The 20893-nt window shown below is 46.1% G+C and overlaps 2 protein-coding genes and 1 long non-coding RNA gene across 10 annotated transcripts in view; 2 read left to right on the plus strand and 1 right to left on the minus strand.

Annotated features, from left to right (window-relative positions):
• Positions 1-20893, plus strand: part of LOC144106417 (N-acetyltaurine hydrolase) — an 891210-nt gene that overhangs the window by 286985 nt on the left and 583332 nt on the right. The window lies entirely within an intron of this gene.
• LOC144106421 (uncharacterized) lies at positions 3343-7788 on the plus strand. Of its 2 annotated transcripts, XR_013308993.1 has the most exons (5): positions 3343-3565; positions 4079-4167; positions 4715-4772; positions 5656-5806; positions 7663-7788. It is a non-coding gene; the product is annotated as an uncharacterized LOC144106421 (long non-coding RNA). The 2 variants fall into 2 exon arrangements; XR_013308994.1 differs by lacking the exon at positions 4079-4167.
• Positions 14321-20219, minus strand: LOC144107333 (uncharacterized). Its single transcript, XM_077640325.1, has 4 exons — positions 20005-20219; positions 18488-18710; positions 17295-17352; positions 14321-16416 (listed from the first exon to the last, which is right to left on the minus strand). The coding sequence occupies exons 1-4, from the start codon at positions 20217-20219 to the stop codon at positions 16247-16249; spliced, it is 666 nt and encodes a 221-aa protein (XP_077496451.1). The 3' UTR covers positions 14321-16246.

The raw sequence follows: 20893 nt of genomic DNA on the forward strand, positions 1-20893 counted from the left end.
TCGCTGTGGCCCCATGAACTTGAAGAGCTTGGCAACGGCTCCGAGGAACCAGCAGCAGGGTCGTCCACGCTCTCGCTACTTGAGGAAGGTGATCGGGAGCGGCGGGGTTCAACTCGGGCAAAGGGCACTGTGATATGCTTCTTCTTCAAATGCCGTCGAAGATTTCCAGTCGAGCCAGATGACATAGAGAGCGCAGCTTGACAGTATCTGCATTTCGCCTTGCCGTCCGGCAATCTTGCGAAGTGGTACCAAATATCGCTGTTTGTGCGATTTGATGACATCATTGATCTAGGAACGAAAAAGAAAGGGAGAACGCCGCATCCAAATTATGCATGAGTTGAAAAGCCGTATTAAAAAAAATCGCTGTTTCGCCCGAAGGGCGAGGAATCGACTGCGATAGCAAATTAGTGGACAGCTATGGATCATTCCACGCCAAACGCCCCAGACGTTGCACTTGACCATTTCCAACTTGTTCAAAAAAATTCATGGAAACTTATCCTGATGTGCGTAATCAAAGCCGCAAATATTTTTGCAGAAAAAATTTATTCGCGAGGTGAGGGCAGTTTGAACATTTAGAAAAGGAGGAAAACCATGCACTGCTCAATCATTATAAAAAAAAATCAAATATTTAGAAAACACTTCATTAGTTTTTTTCATTGACATTTGCACAGATAATGCCTTTCGATATAATTCGGGGCATGCAGCTTTATGAGGCGCGAATATTTTTGAAATATCGAAAAAAAGTATGAAAATGTACCATTTTTGCCGTTTTTTTTTGTTTTAAGCATCAAATTGCTCTCGGAAATTCGGAAATAGCAGTTTTGTTTTTTAGATATCTAGTACCTATAACAAAATGTTACAATTGATGAAACTGCGTACATGGAAGTAAAAAAAATACTGAAGTTTCGAAAAGTGCGTTTTTAGCCAGAAACACTCGTTAATTTCACCCTGAGGTGGCCCAAGTAAAAATACCAGCAATACCGGGGCACATAGACCAGTTTAATGTCTTTAATTTCTAAAATTTTCGTCGAGGAAACTTCTGTTTAAAGTGAGAAAAAATTTTTTGACGTTGAGCTCTCGCGCCGCAAGTTGCGGCGTCTTTTAACACCTATTTGTCGCAGAGCACGACACTGCCGACAATGTGGCCAGACGAAATGTAGACATCTTCTTTAGCTCCAGCCCTTAAAATGCACGATACCGATCGATGGCAAACTGCACTGGTTATCTGCACTGTAAAAACAAACCGTCATTTTGACGGCCACCTTTTTATCTATTTTGACGAGCCGCCGGCGTCAAACGGGAAAGACGGAGACTTCGCCGCGAACGAGCGGGCGAGGAGAAAGAGACGGAGAGCGCAACACAAAACGAGAAACTCTATTGGCTGGCGCGTAGTGGTACGTCATGTGAGACGTCGCTCAACGCGCGCTTCCGGCCCCCGCTGTCAAGGAAGGAGTCCGGTTACAGTGTACTAGAATAGGGGCAGTGTGTTCAGGAGCGCTTGCCGCTGAGGCGCTTCATGCAGAAAGCACGAGATGGCGCTACAGGAGCATGGGCTGTACGGAACCAACGGCGCAGCGCTGGCGCTGCGCGTTTTTAGAAGTGTTGTAATCATCCTCCGCCTCGAACAGACGTGCAAATGCTCGGAGGATGTGGAGATGCATGCTTGGAACTGACGTTCACATAAGAGATTAATTATATGTGTACTTTAGCGCATCACAACGCTCATTAGACGGATTTATTAACAAACCTGACAGCAAAGGGTTTGGAGACACCGAAATAGTGGGGTAAAGCCGTTAAATCTGTTGAGCCACGCGACAACGTAACCAGAAGTTATTCGAACGTAAAAAAAACATTGAATAATGGGTTTAATATCCGCAAGCAACACTCGCGCTTCAAGTAGCACCGTAGTAAAGGGCTTCGATTGAGTTGAAGCAACTCGGATTCCAGGTGCATTTTCTTGCGCAGTTCGCACTCATAAAAATGCAGCCGCTGTTGTAGAAAACACAAAACTGTACACGGCCCAAAGCCAAAGGCCTTCCCTGCTTGGTATTTACCTTCTTTCGCGGTAAACATGGTAAACATTTGTCCCTCGTTCTATCCTCCGGTTTCGCGAATTACCCGCAATGACTGGATTTGCACAGTTTATTCGTGACTTTTATTTACGTCATGAAGAGCTCCCCAACGTCAGGCTCATGTACGAGTCTGAGACACACCAACATCACACATTTGAATGAAGGAATAAAACAGGTAGGAAAGAGGCCAAGTAAAAGGGATTAAACACAGAAAAAGAGCGAGTACATTCCAATCCAAACAACGGAGACCTACAGCGGAATTAATGTGCTTAAATGAATTCCTTAATTCATTTTTGAATTATATTTACAAAATTGGCTTTGGAATGCACAAAAAAAAGCCGTGTATTTAGATAAAAAAAACGCAAAGGAGCGTCAGCATATGTGTTGCACAAGCCTGCTAAGAACAACGGCTAACTTTCAAGTGCAATTTCCTTTTTCGTCGTGCTTCTCTTGACTGATTAAGACCTTTACCGTAAAAGTGCAGCCTTGTTAAGACATAAAAGCGCACAACTGCTGATGTGAAATCATCAGCATGCAATTTGCACCCTACCTCAATTTGCCTCAAACAGCTGCGGTTCAAGTGCGTCGCCTTGCAAATATGGCGTGTCAAGTGAAGCGAGTTCCTTTACAGCGTCATTGTGACTGTTTTGTTCAGTACAAGGCCTCTTGGGATCAGCAGAACACACCGTAGGGCTCTTCCGCTTTCTTGGCGCCCGAGGCGTCGGCGTCTTCTTCGATAAATAGCCCGGCGTGTTTGGTAGGAGCGTAGGTACGGCATCCGGCAGCAACTCTGGCTTTCCTCGCGGAATGCGTACCTCTTTCCCCTCTATAATGTGGACGTAATCCCGTAGGATACAAGAAGGATCGAAATGACGCTCGCAGACCGAGCAACTTTCATCAAGGACCTTATCTTTTCGATGCAGGTTTCGTTCCCAAACCTTTCTTTTTCCTTCATCTTTCGGCACGGCGAAGAGGGAAGGCTGCTCGCCTTGGGCCCACTTGTAGCCGGTGTCGCACCCCGGCGCAAAGCAATGACGTTGCCGTCGGCGATTAGGCATTGGCTCTCACTCGCGAACACCGCAGCAAAACATCACACTGCTAGCACTGCCCGTGCGGCCGAAACACCCCGTTTCTTCACAAGCAAGGTGGAGCTCAAGAAGCACGCTGCAACCCGCCGCAACACACGGAAAACGCGTCCGTACAGCCGGTGCGACTGCAGCGCCACCACATACATCCGGGACCTGTCTACGCTGCCGGCTTCACGACGGTGCGTGGCGCGCTCCGCCGCCTGAACACACTGCCCCTATTCTAGTACACTGTAGTCCGGTTGTCGTGGTTCCCTCTCGCTTTTCTTTGTGCGCGCTGCTTCTGCCCGGGTTTGCGTTCTGTTTTTGCGCCATTTTGCCTTTTTGTGTGCGACGCGTTGGAAGGCCGCGAAGACGCAATCAAGGAACGTATGGGCTGCAGCCGAAAATCAACTGCAGCGGGTAGAGGTAAGTGTTCTGCTTATATGCTTCGTTCGTGCAGTACGCGTTCTGTGAGGCACATAGCTACGAGGAGCACGCAAGTTCTCACGCGTAATGTATACACGCACCGATGGCCGTGGGCCCGAGATTGCCGTTCAGAGACATGCTTCTACGTAAAGCGTGAATCGCGGCCTCATGGTTCAGCCACGTGCAGCGATTTTCAGGGGCTGCGTGCGCCCACGTGTAAAAAAAAACTTCCTGTGAGGAACACTGAAGCGTACGAAGAGCATTGGCGCACGTTAATTGAAGAAAGTCGAAGAAAGTCGAAGAAAGTCGTTTATAGTATCTCTATCATGCGGGCACATACAATCGCGATCGAGCCTGACTTTCGGTTACGATTACTGCTACGCGGGCCAAGGATCGAAATCGAGTTGGTCGAGCTCTAGCGCGCCATGCGCCTCTGTTTAAATGCAGAACACCTTATGAATGGGCTTAATGGGCAGTAAAAATTGTCGTAAAAACCATTTTTTACATTTTCAGTTGTAATTCAGGCCAAGACATGTGCTATGACTACCATGCTGGCCATCTGCAGCTCCCTTGAATTCATGGTGTCGGCACTACTGTCGTAGGTTCGTAAAAGTATTCGTCAATAAAAAGCAGACTACTTTTCGTGCACTGATCAGCTTTTTTCTGTTTTATTTCTTACGCTCTCTCTTTTTTGTTGTTCCTCGCTTCCTGGCACACCGAGCCCCATACGTCGGTGTCCGGTGGCGATGGGGCAGCTCAGTGTTTAGTTCGTGTACTGATAGTGTGCAGTTTCATTCTTGTATAGCATTAAGATATGGGCCCAATTATTTCAGCAATAGTTATTTCCAGATAAATTCTATTCATTTTTATAGCTTATTGCCTATAAGCCTCAAACAAGGGCCAAAAATTTCTTTCGACTGGCGTATCCATTAGCTGGGAATTATTGAATCAAGTAAATTTGTAGTCTTGTAATTTTATACCGCATTTTCATCCATTTCTGCTGAAATGATACTGTACCTGAGGTGTAGAAAGTGCCTTGATGACAGCAGGATCGTTGGAAGTATGTTTATGATTTATTATTGAGATGCATGTATCTGATCACTGATGTTTTCTCTGGAGTCTAATAACATGTGGCTTGTGAATTCCCAGCATGCAGCTGAAGGGGGGCTGGAAGGACTGCCAACAACTCCGCACCTTGCTGTGATTGGTATGTATTTGTCATTTATAGAACTTTGGCTCAAAACATGGCTTGTACAGTGTATTTTATTAATCTACGATGTAACCTGATTTTGTGTAACTTCACTCTACTTAGTAGGACATATTAAAAACTTAGGAATGAGGCTAGCCCTGGATGAAAGGCTTAATTGCTGCTTCATCTTATGTATGTACAGTTTGTTTAATAATTAAACATGATAACAATGTGCAAGTTTGGCCAGTAGTTTTCCATTCTTATTAGAGTGTACAAAAAATTTGGAACTCAGTAGCAGTACTGTTGATAATTGGGGAGGGTGGGGCAATCTCCGCACTATAAGGTGATATGCCAGAGTTCATCGAGACTAATGTGCGGCCTTTTGACTTCCCAAAAGCATGACGTTCTGCTAGAAAGCATGAACGAAGCTGAGCTTGGCTTTTCTCATCAATGTCATGGTAGGCTAGGTACAAAATGGAGGGCCTTTGAAAAGTTGCCTCGGTGCTTGCCTGCCCAAGTTTCGTTACCTCATCACTATTCCCCATTATTTAAAAAAAAAACGAAGTATTCTGTCGACAAAGTTAATTCTTTTTTGTCGTGCAATATTTGTAAAGCTTTTTCCATAAACAAGTTCTATGTAGTATGTTTACATGAAGCAAGCATCTTCAACAGATATAATTAGTGGCGTGTAAAGCACTGATAAGGGAGGGCATGTTGCATGTGTCTGTCCACTGCCAGGGTACCATAAGGCCTAGCAACAAGACCCAGTATGGCTTTTTACGAGTGCATTTAAATTCGGCTTCTCTCAGTGGACACATCGAAGGCCATAGAGTTACTCGAATTATTAGATCACCCCTTTAGTGGGTAGCGTTTGCGTGTGACTAATTTTTTTTCCTTGCAGGATCAAGCATGGGGGACATAAAGAAGATCATCGTTGCAGTGGATTCTACAAGAAGTCTTGAGAAGGCCATGGGCCTCCTCCTTGGTGCCTTCTTTGTGTTCAACGTTGCGTACCCTCCCGACTGCCCCCTCACCATGGAGCTTTTGCAGAGGTAAATGAGTGAATGTGGATGATGCGTTTGATAAGCAATCGGAATCCGAGGCAATAGTGTGAGCAGCAGGCTTCTTTTTCCTGAGGAAAGGCACTCGCCCTCCTTAGCCAGTGCCTGCAAATGATCAGTTCTGCCCTGTTCCCCTGAAATTCTGATGTCGTCACATACATTCCTCTCGTGCATTTCTTCGTTCTCTGGCACAGCACCGTGTTGCTTTTTTGGCACACCTGAATGTTGATTTGCCAGTCACAGGCGTCTTTAGAAAGTAGAATGGTAAGATTATTGACATAGTGCTGCTTGCCAGCAGTACATGCTAACAAGCCTTGCACATTGGCTAGCTCTGGCAATTGCGAGATGAAGGTCAGACTTTTGATTTTAAATTGCACCCAGTTCTGGTACTCTGACACTTGCAGAACTGCAGATTTGATCATTGTCATGTGATGAATGCACAAGCCTGGCAGTTTGCATTGCCTAAACTTGGTCACGTGTCCTGTGAGTGCATCTAGATAACACTTTTCAGTGTTTTGCTTATTTTTTTGGTTGGCTACTGCAAGAAAGGGGCTAGAACGAAGAACCAGATAGGACGGGCGACTGTCAATTATTGCTAAATGTAATGTGTGCAGCACTTTTATAAGTACCGACGTCAGGAAAAATAGGAGCGAGGATTAAGTGTAAATGCAGTTATTTTAAGTCGCTCTACTATGTATCGTGTCCACTGGCTAATGTCCTAGTGCAACATTACAGTGTGTCTGACTATGGGTTGCGTCCACACATGTGGCAAGTTGCCGGATGCCTCTCTGCACTTTTACAGGCCTCAGGTTCCCTTGTTACCATTGATGCAGTGCTCCCTGTAGCCTGTGTACAATCAGCCCCGAGAAAGTAGAGCTCTCTACCTCACCTTCTGGGCACTCAACAAACCTTTTGCAATGATGAATGTCAGATTTCATTTTGCATTGAAACGGGAGACGTGACACATAGGCAGGACAGCTTCACAGGTACTGTCACAACCATTACATGGCACTTTCCCCTTTCACCTGGTGATCTTTTAGGGGCTGGCAGGGTTATTAGCCCCTTTCAAAAAAAATTATGCTGTGATCCCATATTTGTCCAGAATTGCTTAGTACTTGAAATGGACAGGTGAAAGAGCCATCGTAAAGTCTGCTATGTTGGCACCTGAGAAGTTGGCCGCCCTTTGTGTCAACAGTTGCAGTGTAAAAGAAAAAAAATTAAGACATTCATCATCGTGACAGGTTTGTTGATTGCTCAGAAGATTTCAGGTGTGAAATTCCGCTTATTTGTGGCCAAGGGCACAAAAATTAGAATGAGCATTGTGCAAATGGTAAGATGATGAGGCATGATAATGAGGTTTTTAAATGTATGCATGGTTGCCACATGTGCAATTGCAGCCTATACCTGGACATCAGAGTGTTACATCAATACTGACCTATGTTTGCGGCTGATAGCTGAAAACACTGAAATGCAGCAAAATGCTCTTGCATAGTTATGGTTTCTAGACTCTGTGTATGGTTCCTGTACATGATGAGCACCTATTGTTACTAGAAATACTATACGGTGTGTATGTGCAATTGTGGGCTGTTTTTACGAGTTATAATAATGGTTACATTTAGGTACATCATCTATTGTTAGTGCATGTATATGTAGCTATTTAAGCGCACTACTAGTGTGCTCACATTTGTTGCTACCTGATTTTAATCTCGTCTTTCAATTTCGTAATACTGTGTGTTGCAGAAGGTAGTGCAGTTCACACATTCATGGCATTTCACGCGTGTAGGCAGAGTATGTGATTGGCACAGTTTATGGAGCATGGATTTATTCTATCCTCGTTTTGTTTCCAGGTACCTTGGGCAGAGCAACCCAACGAAAGGGCGCGGCAAAGGCAGGGCCTGCGGAATCGCACCAAAGTTGCTGAGCCTGCTGCAGGCACTTTAATTTATGAATAAATGTGCAAGTAGAAATGTAAATTTGTTTTTGTTGCATGGTTTATGAGGTACTGCCCACTGCAAGTGACTTTCATGTGGTCAGGTTCACCACACTATATATTGACACAGAATTATGTTGAGACTTGTCGTGTTGGGCCATCATACTGACAACACAGTTGCATTTCATGTTGACAAGCCAAATTTTGGAATGGTTAAAAGCATAGTCATTTCGAAATTACAGCCTGCTATTACCTTGATGGCCAAATGCTGTACTGACAGTTATAGATAATTTCAAATTTGCAAAAAGTCTTGAAGTCATAAAAACAGTTTTGAAATTGACAGCTTGCCATCGCAGACAATCAGTGGTATAATTACAGTTTGGCTATATTTTCAAATCGATAAAAATGACATCGAAGTCAGGAAAAAACATTGTCATTTAGAAATGACATCTTGCTGTAACTGCTACGGTCAAAAATGCTATCAAATTGACAGTTTGACTGTATTTCACATTGACAAGAAAAACATCAAAATGATGGAAAAACTGTCATTTAGAAATGATGTTCTGCGGTCACTTTGATAGTCAAATGTCATCAAATTGACGGTTCAGTTGTATTTCAGATTGACAAGAAAGACGTCAAAATGGTGGAAAAACTGTCATTTAGAAATGATGTTCTGCCGTCATTTTGATGGTCAAATGTAATCAAATTGACGGTTCAGTTGTATTTCAGATTGACAAGAAAAACATCAAAATGATGAAAAAGCACCGTCATTTTAAAATGACGGGGTGCCATCATTTTAACGGTCAAATGCTTGGAAATAGAGCTGCCAAGGTATTTCCCGTCATTTTGACGGATTTTTTTTTACAGTGCCATGGCCGTAAGTGTTGCGCTATGCCAGGTGCCGTGTTCTGCGGTGAAGAGGCGCTAACAGGCAATGCAACTTGCTGCGCGAGAGCTCAACTTCAAAAGCTCTAATCTCGTTTTGAACAAAAATTACCTCGACAAAAATTTCACAAATGAAAGACAATAAATTGTTCTGTGTACTCCGTTAGTTCTTGTATTTTTACCTGGACAACAAAACAAAGTTTACACAGCAAAAGAGACGATACAGAGGATTTCACAATCACTCGTACGAGCACATACAAAGTGAATTACAAATCAAATGCAACTCGTGCGAAGTAACACTTGAGAGAGATTACAATACAACATAATCTTTGCACCTAAACTGCACTAACACCGAGAAAGACAAATAAAACGCAATTTGTTCACCTGGCACAGTCCGACGACATGAGGGATACGACGGGGCCGATCCGCAGACTGGCACACGTTGCCTCCCTGGTCCGTGGCTGGTCGAGTGCATGGTGTTCTCCCGGGAGCCGAGACGGCGCGCTTGTCTGAAGCTTAAAAGGCGGCTCGGGCTGACAGACAGCGGTTAAAGCCCCTCATTTATAGGCGTGGTCCGCGTGTGCTCGTTCTTCGCGCCAAGGCAGGAGCGCAGATACACGCAGTATCAACTGCACAAGCTCCTTCTCCTTCTCGCGCCGGGCGCGCGACCCCATTGGTCAAGCTCGGAGACCCGGGTTCCAGAAGCATCGAGGTCTTTCTCGTCGGTTGCGCCGTAGGCGACGCGAGGGGGAAAGAGAGAGGGCGTCACTTAGCATGGTCGAGGCTACTCCCTCTCCGTGGATAATGAGTAGAAATCACTGGGGCCTTCTGGAACAATCGACGGCGCGCACGGCCATGTCTTCGCTGGCGCCGCGCCGGCGAGCAAAGTGGAAAGGGCAGCAGCACACGCAAAGCTACGCACTTTCCAGGGTTCCTTCTGCGTTTTTGCTTTTTTTTTTACAGCGCGCGTTTGCGATTGTTTCCGCGCTGCACTTTTTTTAATAATATGCACTGAATTTTGTGGCATAGGTACTGGACATCTAGAAAAACAATACGACTTATTTCCGAAAGCAAGTTGATATTTAAAACAAAAAACGCAAGAATGGTACATTTTCAAACTTTTTTCGATTTTTTAAAAAATACATATGCCCTATAGAACTGCAAGCCCCGAATTATATCGAAAGGCATTATCCGTGCAAATATCAATGAAAAAAAATTTTGAAGTGTTTTCTAAAGATTTGAACTTGTTAATTATTACTGAACAGTGCCTGGTTTCTCGCCTTTCCTAAATGTTCAAACTGCCCTCACCTCACGAATAAATTTTTTTCGGCAAAAATATTTCCGGCTTTGATTACGCACATTGGGATAAGTTTCCATGAATTTTTTTGAACAAATTGGAGATTCCACGCCAAACGTACCAGACGTTTGGCGTGGAATGACCCCCTATACAAAGTAAGGATATTAGTTTTAAAACATAGGCACTCGAACTACATTAACAAGCATCGTGTCACCCCGCGCACAAGGAGAGATGAACGCATCTTACTCGATGACCACGTAAAATGACTGTAAAAGCGCCGGATTGAGTCAGAGCGGCAGCAGCAGCAAGCGAACGAAGTGCGGAACGGCAGCCGCGGGGCGCCTACGGTCCTACGCCCTGTCTCGATCGTTTTCTTTTTATGCCGACTCAATCTCCCCCCCCCCCCCCCCCCCTTTCTTCTTTTCTCTGCCGCGTGTACTTTTTTTTTCTTGTGCTTGCACGCGATACTGGCGACCATGCCGTCATGCGCCCGTCCTATTACAGCACAACCGATGCCTGGCCTCGTTTTATTGATGTGCTGATGATACACGCTTAGAAAATGCACAGAAGCGGATGACAAGGGCGACATTTTCACGACTACACTAATGAGAACAAATGAAGACCAGGACGTAAAATGTGCGTTCACCTATTGTATTTAAACACACGGAAGACTTCGTCTTCGAATAGTGTTGTTGCACCAGCGCACGTTCACCTATTGTATTTAAACACACGGAAGACTTCGTCTTCGAATAGTGTTGTTGCACCAGCGCACGATGCACGACCGGTGATTGGCGTGAGACGTCGTTCGAACAGCGCAGGCAAAGAACGGCGCCATCCTTTGCCTATTAAGGCTTCTTTATTTCTTTCTCCCTTCAGTGGCATCGGGTGTCACACTATAAAACGCATACAAAACCAAAGAGACGGCCATACACACCGTACACAGCGGGTGAGTACGAGTAGCATGAGTCCACACACGCCGACCACCACTCATCGGTCAGAAAACGAAACTACAAAACTTCAGGACAAAGAAAAAAACGGCTGTGGCTTAGCTTGGTTAAGCCTGGTGATTGCGAAGCAATTTTCTTCGAACGCTCTTGTCTCTGCTGGGGTGTTTCTTCTGCACGTTGTTTTCTTCGCTTTTCGTTTTCCTTCTCTCGAAACGCACGTTCCTTCTCGAGCCGCTGCTGCCGCTGTTCCGGGGTTTCTTGGACACGCCTCTGCCGTTTAGTAGCGTTCCAGCGTTCTGAACTACTAGAAGGAGACTCACTGTCGGGCAAACTCATCGTAGGCAGCATCGTAACATCTAACTGTATGACTGCCTTGGCGAGAGGAGCGGAGCTGTTTTATACAGCTGGTGTGACGTCACTCTGACCGTAGCGCCCCTGGTGAGAGGAGCGGGAGTTAGGCCGCCGTTGGTGGCTAGCGCCTCGCCTCGCGACGGCGTGAGATGGGGCCCCGTTTTTACACAGCTGGTGTGACGTCACTCTAGGTCACGTGGTGTGACGTCACGCAGCGAGGTCAGGCTAAAGGTCAATGGTGCCTACCACCGCCTCGCCACGGAACGGGCTGAAGTGCGACCTAAAGTAGTATTGCTTCGCAATAAAAAGAAACCAAAAACGCGGCGCCAGCGGCCGTGCACCCGCGGGGATATCCGGCTCTGGCTGAACGGTTCGGCACGGCTCACTGAACGAGAGAAACTGGCTCTCTAAGAACGGCTCTGTCTGAACGGTTCAGCGCGGCTCACTGAACGAGACAGCCACTCTCCAAAAGAGCCGCCGCTCACTTTTACTGAGCCACGGCTCACTCGCTCTTTTGAAAGCGCGGCACAAGAAGACATCTCAAACGCGAGGAAATGGTTGCGACTGCTAGGGGAGGGGATGGTCGCTGCGCTGTTTGGGGGGGGGGGGGGGGGGAGACAGAAGGGAAGGGAAGTTAGAGGATGGATGGATGGATGGATGGGTGGATGGATGGATGGATACGGCTGAACCCTTTGAATCGGGCGGTGGTTCAAGCCACCTATCTATGATTTATCAAATTTTACTCCTGTCTTGATTTTAGCCACCAATCAGCTAACCTACGCTTGGTTATCTCTACACGTTTAAAATCTACTTTCCCTGCGCTGTTCTTAAACCCCAATGCCTTGGATAAATCATCCCCGCTGCTTTCCACTGTGGGGTGAAGGAAGTGCTCGCCCCGCGCCACGTCGCAGGGGAGAGGGGGTTAGAGTGAGAGGTTGAGGCGGGGTAGCAAGGGAGGGAAAAAAATAAAGAGCTAGAGACGCGCTTTAGGGGGCCGGTAGCATGCGGAAGGAAAAGAAAAAAAAAGTGATGGTCCCTGCGCCGCACTTGTGGAGAGAGGCAGTGGATAGGAAAGAACCACGGCTCACTCGTTCTTTAAAGGAGTTCCTCAAAAGACCCGGCTCTTTCCTGAGCGACCCAAGTGAGCCTAGCCTAGGGCTAATAAACCGTTGCTACCTTATAGTTCCGCGCACTCGAAGCTTGTTAAAAGAGGAATTGTCATGTCAAGCTTCAGGAGTGCACTTACAAAATCCTGTCGACATAAAACCGCACGCAGCTTTAGCAACCAAGTAGGGAGGCTTACTGCTTGTGGCTATCCGCTTCATGTTCTTTCTTCTGTGGCCGATGTTTTGTTGAAGAAACTGAAATGCTCCCCGAGTCCTGAATGTCAAACAAGTAAGCCAGTAGCAGCTATTCCCTACATCCACAAGATATCACATAATTTGAAAAGTGTTGGTAAAAGAGTCGGAGTGGATGTTGTTTTTTCGGCTCTCATTAAGTTATCAAGTTTGTGCATGCGTGTCAACAATCCAGGGAAAACTATCCCCGTTTGCATGAAAAATCATGAGCGCAAATTCGGGAAGTGTCAAAAAAATGTCGTGTATTCTATTCCACTGACTTGTAATAGGTTTTATATTCGCCAGACAGGACAGTGCTTAAATGATAGGCTCAGGCAGCACCGCAACAATGTAGATAATAAAGAGTCCCGTAACCTCAGCATGCACTGTCGTGAGTGCGAGTGCACCCCACAGTTTGAATTTTGCAGAGTTGTGGATAGGAACAGAGATAAGCTGTGCCGCGAAATAATCGAGGCTTCGAACATCAAGACGTATGGTGACACATGTGTAAGCGCTCCATCAGTGTCTTTATCTCAAAAAACTTCGCTTCCTGAATCGCACATTTTAGCTTGTGTTGGCCTGCAGAATCCCAGTGCATGAATGAGCTCTTTGCTTTGTTTTCCCTTTTTGGTGCCTGAATGTATTTATACGTGCAGCGTGCCAAATAAATGTCAGTTGTTAGTTCAGCGCTGTGTCGTCCGTTTCTTTCTCGTCTCTCTTCTTTGGCTTTCGGCCTTGCGCTGCTTCAAATCAAACAAAGTGAGCGGGTGAGCAGTTCAAATGATCCGGCTCACTTCAGTGAGCGGAGCCGTTCTGAGCCGCTCACAGAAGTGAGCCGTTTTGCCAATTTCTAATGTGCTTACGGCCGGAACAGTACACTGTAAAAAAAAATCCGTCAAAATGACGGGAAATACCTTGGCAGCTCTATTTCCAAGCATTTGACCGTTAAAATGACGGCACCAAGTCATTTTAAAATGACGGTGTTTTTTCATCATTTTGATGTTTTTCTTGTCAATCTGAAATACAACCGAACCGTCAATTTGATGACATTTGACCATCAAAGTGACGGCAGAACATCATTTCTAAATGACAGTTTTTCCATCATTTTGACGTCTTTCTTGTCAATCTGAAATACAACTGAACCGTCAATTTGATGACATTTGACCATCAAAGTGACAGCAGAACATCATTTCTAAATGACAGTTTTTTCATCATTTTAATGTTTTTCTTGTCAATGTGAAATACAGCCAAACTGTCAATTTGATTGCATTTGACCGTAACAGTTACAGCAAGCTGTCATTTCTAAATGACAATGTTTTTTCCTGACTTCGATGTCTTTTTTATCGATTTGAAAATATAGCCAAACTGTAATTATACCACTGATTGTCTGCGATGGCAAGCTGTCAATTTTAAAACTGTTTTTATGACTTCAAGACTTTTTGCAAATTTGAAATTATCTATAACTGTCAGTACAGCATTTGGCCATCAAGGTAATAGAGGCTGTAATTTAGAAATGACTATGCTTTTAACCATTCCAAAATTTGGCTTGTCAACATGAAATGCAACTGTGTTGTCAGTATGATGGCCCAACACGACAAGTCTCAACATAATTCTGTGTCAATATGTAGTGTGGTGAACCTGACCACATGACAGTCATTTGCAGTGGGCAGTACCTCATAAACCATGCAACAAAAACAAATTTACATTTCTATTTGCACATTTATTCATAAATTAAAGTGCCTGCAGCAGGCTCAGCAACTTTGGTGCGATTCCGCAGGCCCTGCTTTTGCCGCGCCCTTTCGTTGGGTTGATCTGCCCAAGGTACCTGGAAACAAAACGAGGATAGAATAAATCCATGCTCCATAAACTGTGCCAATCACATACTCTGCCTACACGCGTGAAATGCCATGAATGTGTGAACTGCACTACCTTCTGCAACACACAGTATTACGAAATGAAAAGACGAGATTAAAATCAGGTAGCAACAAATGTGAGCACATTAGTAGTGCGCTTAAATAGCTACATATACATGCACTAACAATAGATTATGTACCTAAATGTAACCATTATAATAACTCGTAAAAACAGCCCACAATTGCACATACACACCGTATAGTATTTCTAGTAATAATAGGTGCTCATCATGTACAGGGACCGTGCACAGAGTCTAGAAACCATAACTATGCAAGAGCATTTTGCTGCATTTCAGTGTTTTCTGCTGTCAGCCGCAAACATAGGTCAGTATTGATGTAACACCCTGATGTCCACGTATAGGCTGCAATTGCACATGTGGCAGCCATGCATACATTTACAAACCTCATTATCATGCCTCATCATCTTACCATTTGCACAATGCTCATTCTAATTTCTGTGCCCTTGGCAACAAATAAGCGGAATTTCACACCTGAAAACTTCTGAGCAATCAACAAACCTGTCACGATTATGAATGTCTGAATTTTTTTTTCTTTTACACTGCAACTGTTGACACAAAGGGTGGCCAACTTCTCAGGTGCCGACATAGCAGACTTTACGATGGCTCTTTCACCTGTCCATTTCAAGTACTGAGCAATTCTGGACAAATATGGGATCACAGCATAATTTTTTTTAAAGGGGCTAATAACCCTGCCAGCCCCTAAAAGATCACCAGGTGAAAGGGGAAAGTGCCATGTAATGGTTGTGAGATTACCTGTGAAGCTGTCCTGCCTATGTTTCACGTCTCCCATTTCAATGCAAAATGAAAAAACTGACATTCATCATTGCAAAAGGTTTGTTGAGTGCCCAGAAGGTGAGGTAGAGAGCTCTACTTTCTCGGGGCTGATTGTACACAGGCTAGAGCGAGCACTGCATCAATGGTAACAAGGGAACCTGAGGCCTGTAATAGTGCAGACAGGCATCCGGCAACTTAGTGCCACATGTGTGGACGCAACCCATAGTCAGACACACTGTAATATTGCACTAGGACATTAGCCAGAGGACACGATACATAGTAGAGCGACTTAAAAGAACTGCATTTACACTTAATCCTCGCTCCTATTTTTCCTGATGTCGGTACTTATAAAAGTGCTGCACACATTACATTTAGCAATAATTGACAGTAGCGCCTGTCCTATCTGGTTCTTCGTCCTAGCCCCTTTCTTGCAGTAGCCAACCAAAAAAATAAGCAAAACACCGAAAAGTGTTATCTAGATGCACTCACAGGACACGTGACCAAGTTTAGGCAATGCAAACTGCCAGGCTGGTGCATTCATCACATGACAATGATCGAATCCGCAGTTCTGCAAGTGTCAGAGTACCAGAACTGGGTGCAATTTAAAATCAAAAGTCCGACCTTCATCTCGCAATTGCCAGAGCTAGCCAATGTGCAAGGCTTGTTAGCATGTACTGCTGGCAAGCAGCACTATGTCAATAATCTTGCCATTCTACTTTCTAAAGACGCCTGTGACTGGCAAATCACCATACAGCTGTGCCAAAAAAGCAACACGGTGCTGTGCCAGAGAACGAAGAAATGCACGAGAGGAATGTATGTGACGACATCAGAACTTCAGGGGAACAGGGCAGAACTGATCACTTGCAGGCACTGGCTAAGGAGGGCGAGTGCCTTTCTTCAGGAAAAAGAAGCCTGCTGCTCACACTATTGTCTCAGATTCCGATTACTTATCAAACGCATCATCCACATTCACTCATTTATCTCTGCAAAAACTCCATGGTGAGGGGGCAGTCGGGAGGGTACGCAACGTTGAACACAAAGAAGGCACCAAGGAGGAGGCCCATGGCCTTCTCAAGACTTCTTGTAGAAATGAATTCTACAGAATCCACTGCAACGATGATCTTCTTTATGTCCCCCATGCTTGATCCTGCAAGGAAAAAAAGTTAGTCACATGCAAACGCTACCCACTAAAGGGGTGATCTAATAATTAGAGTAACTCTATGGCATTCGATGTGTCCACTGAGAGAAGCCGAAATCAAATGTACTCGTAAAAAGCCATACTGGGTCTTGTTGCTAGGCCTTATGGTACCCTGGCAGTGGACAGACACATGCAACATGCCCTACCTTATCAGTGCTTTACACGCCACTAATTATATCTGTTGAAGACGCTTGTTTCATGTAAACATACTACATAGAACTTGTTTATGGAATAAGCTTTACAAATATTGCACGACAAAAAAGAATTAACTTTGTCGACAGAATACTTCATTTTTTTTTAAATAATGGGGAATAGTGATGAGGTAACGAAACTTGGGCAAGCACCGAGGCAACTTTTCAAAGGCCCTCCATTTTGTACCTAGCCTGCCATGACATTGATGAGAAAACCCAAGCTCAGCTTCGTTCATGCTTTCTAGCAAAACGTCATGCTTTTGGCAAGTCAAAAGGCCGCACATTAGTCTCGATGAACTCTGGCATATCACCTTATAGTGCGAAGATTGCCCCACCCTCCCCAATTATCAACAGTACTGCTACTGAGTTCCAAATTTTTTATACACTCTAATAAGAATGGAAAACTACTGGCCAAACTTGCACATTGTTATCATGTTTAATTATTAAACAAACTGCACATACATAAGATGAAGCAGCAATTAAGCCTTTCATCCAGGGCTAGCCTCATTCCTAAGTTTTTAATATGTCCTACTAAGTAGAGTGAAGTTACACAAAATCAGGTTACATCGTAGAATAATAAAATACACTGTACAAGCCATGTTTTGAGCCAAAGTTCTATAAATGACAAATACACACCAATCGCAGCAAGGTGCGGTGTTGTTGGCAGTCCTTCCAGCGCCCCTTCACCTGCATGCTGGGAATTCACAAGCCACATGTTATTAGACTCCAGAGAAAACATCAGTGATCAGATACACGCATCTCAATAATAAATCATAACCATACTTCCAACGATCCTGCTGTCATCAAGGCACTTTCTACACCTCGGGTACAGTATCATTTCAGCAGAAATGGATGAAAATGTGGTATAAAATTACAAGACTACAAATTTACTTGATTCAATAATTCCCAGCTAAAGGATACACCAGTCGAAAGAAATTTTTGGCCCTTGTTTGAGGCTTATAGGGAGTAAGCTATAAAAATGAACAGTATTTAGAAATAACTATTGCTGAAATAATTAGGCCCATATCTTAATGCTATACAAGAATGAAACTGCACACTATCAGTACACGAACTAAACACTGAGCTGCCCCATCGCCACCGGACACCGACGTATGGGGCTCGGTGTGCCAGGAAGCAAGGAACAACAAAAAAGAGAGAGCGTAAGAGATAAAACAGAAAAAAGCTGATCAGTGCGCGAAAAGTAGTCTGATTTTTATTCACGAATACTTTTACGAACCAACGACAGTAGTGCCGACACCATGTATTCAAGGGAGCTGCAGATGGCCAGCATGGTAGTCATAGCACATGTCTTGGCCTGAATTACAACTGAAAATGTAAAAAATGGTTTTTCCGACTATTTTTACCGCCCATTAAGCCCATTCATAAGGTGTTCTGCATTTAAACAGAGGCGCATGGCGCGCTAGAGCTCGACCAACTCGATTTCGATCCTTGGCCCGCGTAGCAGTAATCGTACCCGAAAGTCAGGCTCGATCGCGATTGTATGTGCCCGCATGATAGAGATACTATAAACGACTTTCTTCGACTTTCTTCAATTAACGTGCGCCAATGCTCTTGGTACGCTTCAGTGTTCCTCATCGGAAGTTTTTTTTTACACGTGGGCGCACGCAGCCCCTGAAGATCGCTGCACGTGGCTGAACCATGAGGCCGCGATTCACGCTTTACGTAGAAGCACGTCTCTGAACGGCAATCTCGGGCCCACGGCCATCGGTGCGTGTATACATTACGCGTGAGAACTTGCGTGCTCCTCGTAGCTATGTGCCTCACAGAACGCGTACTGCACGAACGAAGCATATAAGCAGAACACTTACCTCTGCCCGCTGCAGTTGATTTTCGGCTGCAGCCCATACGTTCCTTGATTGCGTCTTCGCGGCCTTCCAGCGCGCCACACACAAAAAGGCAAAATGGCGCAAAAAGCAGGACGCACACCCGGGCAGAAGCAGCGCGCACAAAGAAAAGCGAGAGGGAACCACGACAACCGGACTCCTTCCTTGACAGCGGCCGCGGGGGCCGGAAGCGCGCGTTGATCGACGTCTCACATGACGTACCCAACGTGCCAGCCAATAGAGTTTCTCGTTTTTGTGTTGCGCTCTCCGTCTCTTTCTCCTCGCTCGCTCGTTCACGGCGAACTTTCCCGACTTTCCCGTTTGACGCCGGCGGCTCGTCAAAATTGATAAAAAGGTGGCCGTCAAAATGACGGTTTTTACAGTGTAGATGACGCGGATGTCAAACTCTTGAATGGAGCTCGTCGGCCACTTCGTCACACAATGCAGAAAATTCTGCCTCAGCGCGGGCGCAATCGATCACGGCGTTATTTTTTGACAGGAAGTCCTACCCGAGAATCACGTCGGGGGAACAAGACGGCAAGACCAAGAATTTTACACTGTGAAAAATGTCAGCAATGACAACCCGCGCTGTTGCATGTGGCCAAAGGTGCGATCCTCTCTTCGGTTGCAGGGCGAAGCGACAGACCAGAAAATGACGTCGTCACTTTCCGCATGCGACGGCACAGTCTCTCATCAATCACTAACACAGCAGCACCCGTGTCGACAAGCGCGGACACAGACAGACCGTCGACAGACACCACTAGAATGTTCGTGGGAGGTAGATGAGGCCTTGAACTGTTCGAAGATCACGCAGTTCTTGCCTCTGGAACTGCGGAACTTAGTTTCCCTCTTAAGCGGACGTAGGGCGACGGCGCATAGGCGACAGTGTACGGCGACGTGTGGACGGGGATCGACGGGTCGTATACGGACGCTGGTCGGTGGCGTACGCTTCCGGAGGTGGAGCAGCCCGAAGCAGCTGAGGTGAGCTGGTCGGAGGCGTACGCTTCCGGAGGTGGAGCAGCCCGAAGCAGCTGAGGTGAGCCGGCAGAAGGCGCAAACGGTGGAGGAGCGACCATGAGGCGACGACAGAGGCGGGCCACGTGGCTGGGGAAACCGCACGAAAGGCATATAGGACTATTTTCCGGTGTACGCCAAGGGTTGCAATGTGGCGAAGAGGGGGGATGAAGCGGGGCCGCTGGTGGGACCGGTGCCGGACGCAGGACAGGCTGACTGGATGGAAACGCCACAAGCCGAGGCCGCGCAGCCAAGGCGGCGTACGTCAAGGGCGCCGCCACAGGAGTGGAGGGGCTATAACGTGCCGCGGCTTCGGTGTACGACAAAGGAGGGACAGAAGGAACTTCAGGCATGGTAGGAAGAGCCTCGACGACTTGTTCTTTGATGAAGCGCTTTAGTGAAGGCACAAGAGGAGAGGAAAAATCAGGACTCGGGTGGACGAGAGCGGACGAGCAACTTCGTCGACAAACTGCTTTATCTGGGCTAACAGTTGCGAGTGGTCGGAGACAGACGTCAAAGCCGCCAGAGGCTCCGGGTGCGAGAGTGGCGGCCCAGTGAGAAGACGGCGCTTGCGTAGTTCGTCGTAGCTCTCGCACTGGGCAAGCACGTCGACGACGGTTGCTGGATTTTTGGCCAGAAGCATCTGAAACGCGTCATCGTCGATGCCCTTCAGGATGTGATCGAACTTGGCGCGCTCCGGCATCGAAGAATCCACACGCCTACACAGGTCCACCACATCCTCAATGTAGCTGGTGAAATTTTCACCAGGAAGCTGCGCCTGAGCACGTAGGTGTTGCTCGGCGCGCTACTTGCTCACCGCAGGCCGACCGAAGACGTCGGCGAAATTCTGCTTGAAGGCGGACCACGATGTGATGTCAGCCTCGTGCTTGCGGTGCCACAGATTCGCAACGTCCGTGAGATAGAATACGACACTTCGTCTTTCATCGACGCCTCGTCTTCTCCGGCGCTTGGTCAGTGATCTGCCTATGCGGCATCAGGCGCGGCTGTCCTGGTTCGTTACAAATAATAATAATCCCGTTGATCGCACTTCGTTCGTTTTAATTTGGTGGAATGAAAATGAAACATGGCATATTTCCAGTAGCGTAGCAGGCGACAGGGGAGGGGGGAGGAGGTCAATATAGAGAAAGGGGGCCTGCATGCGCATTAGCCCAGGGCCCCATTTTTCTTAATTCGGGCCTGCATATTGAACGTCATGCGTGACAAAAGCAGTCAAATGCCGACTCTCTGTGGCCTTTGGTACTTGTCAGTGCCCAACACGTATGAACTTAGCACGTCCGACTTTCAGTACAAGCTCTTGCTGGTGTGCCATAGGAAATGCATCGGCGCGTGTAGTCACATTCAAAGTACAAGCTCTAT

This window comes from Amblyomma americanum, chromosome 10 (genome assembly GCF_052857255.1).
Source record: "Amblyomma americanum isolate KBUSLIRL-KWMA chromosome 10, ASM5285725v1, whole genome shotgun sequence".
In the NCBI taxonomy this organism is placed as follows: Eukaryota; Metazoa; Arthropoda; class Arachnida; order Ixodida; family Ixodidae; genus Amblyomma; species Amblyomma americanum.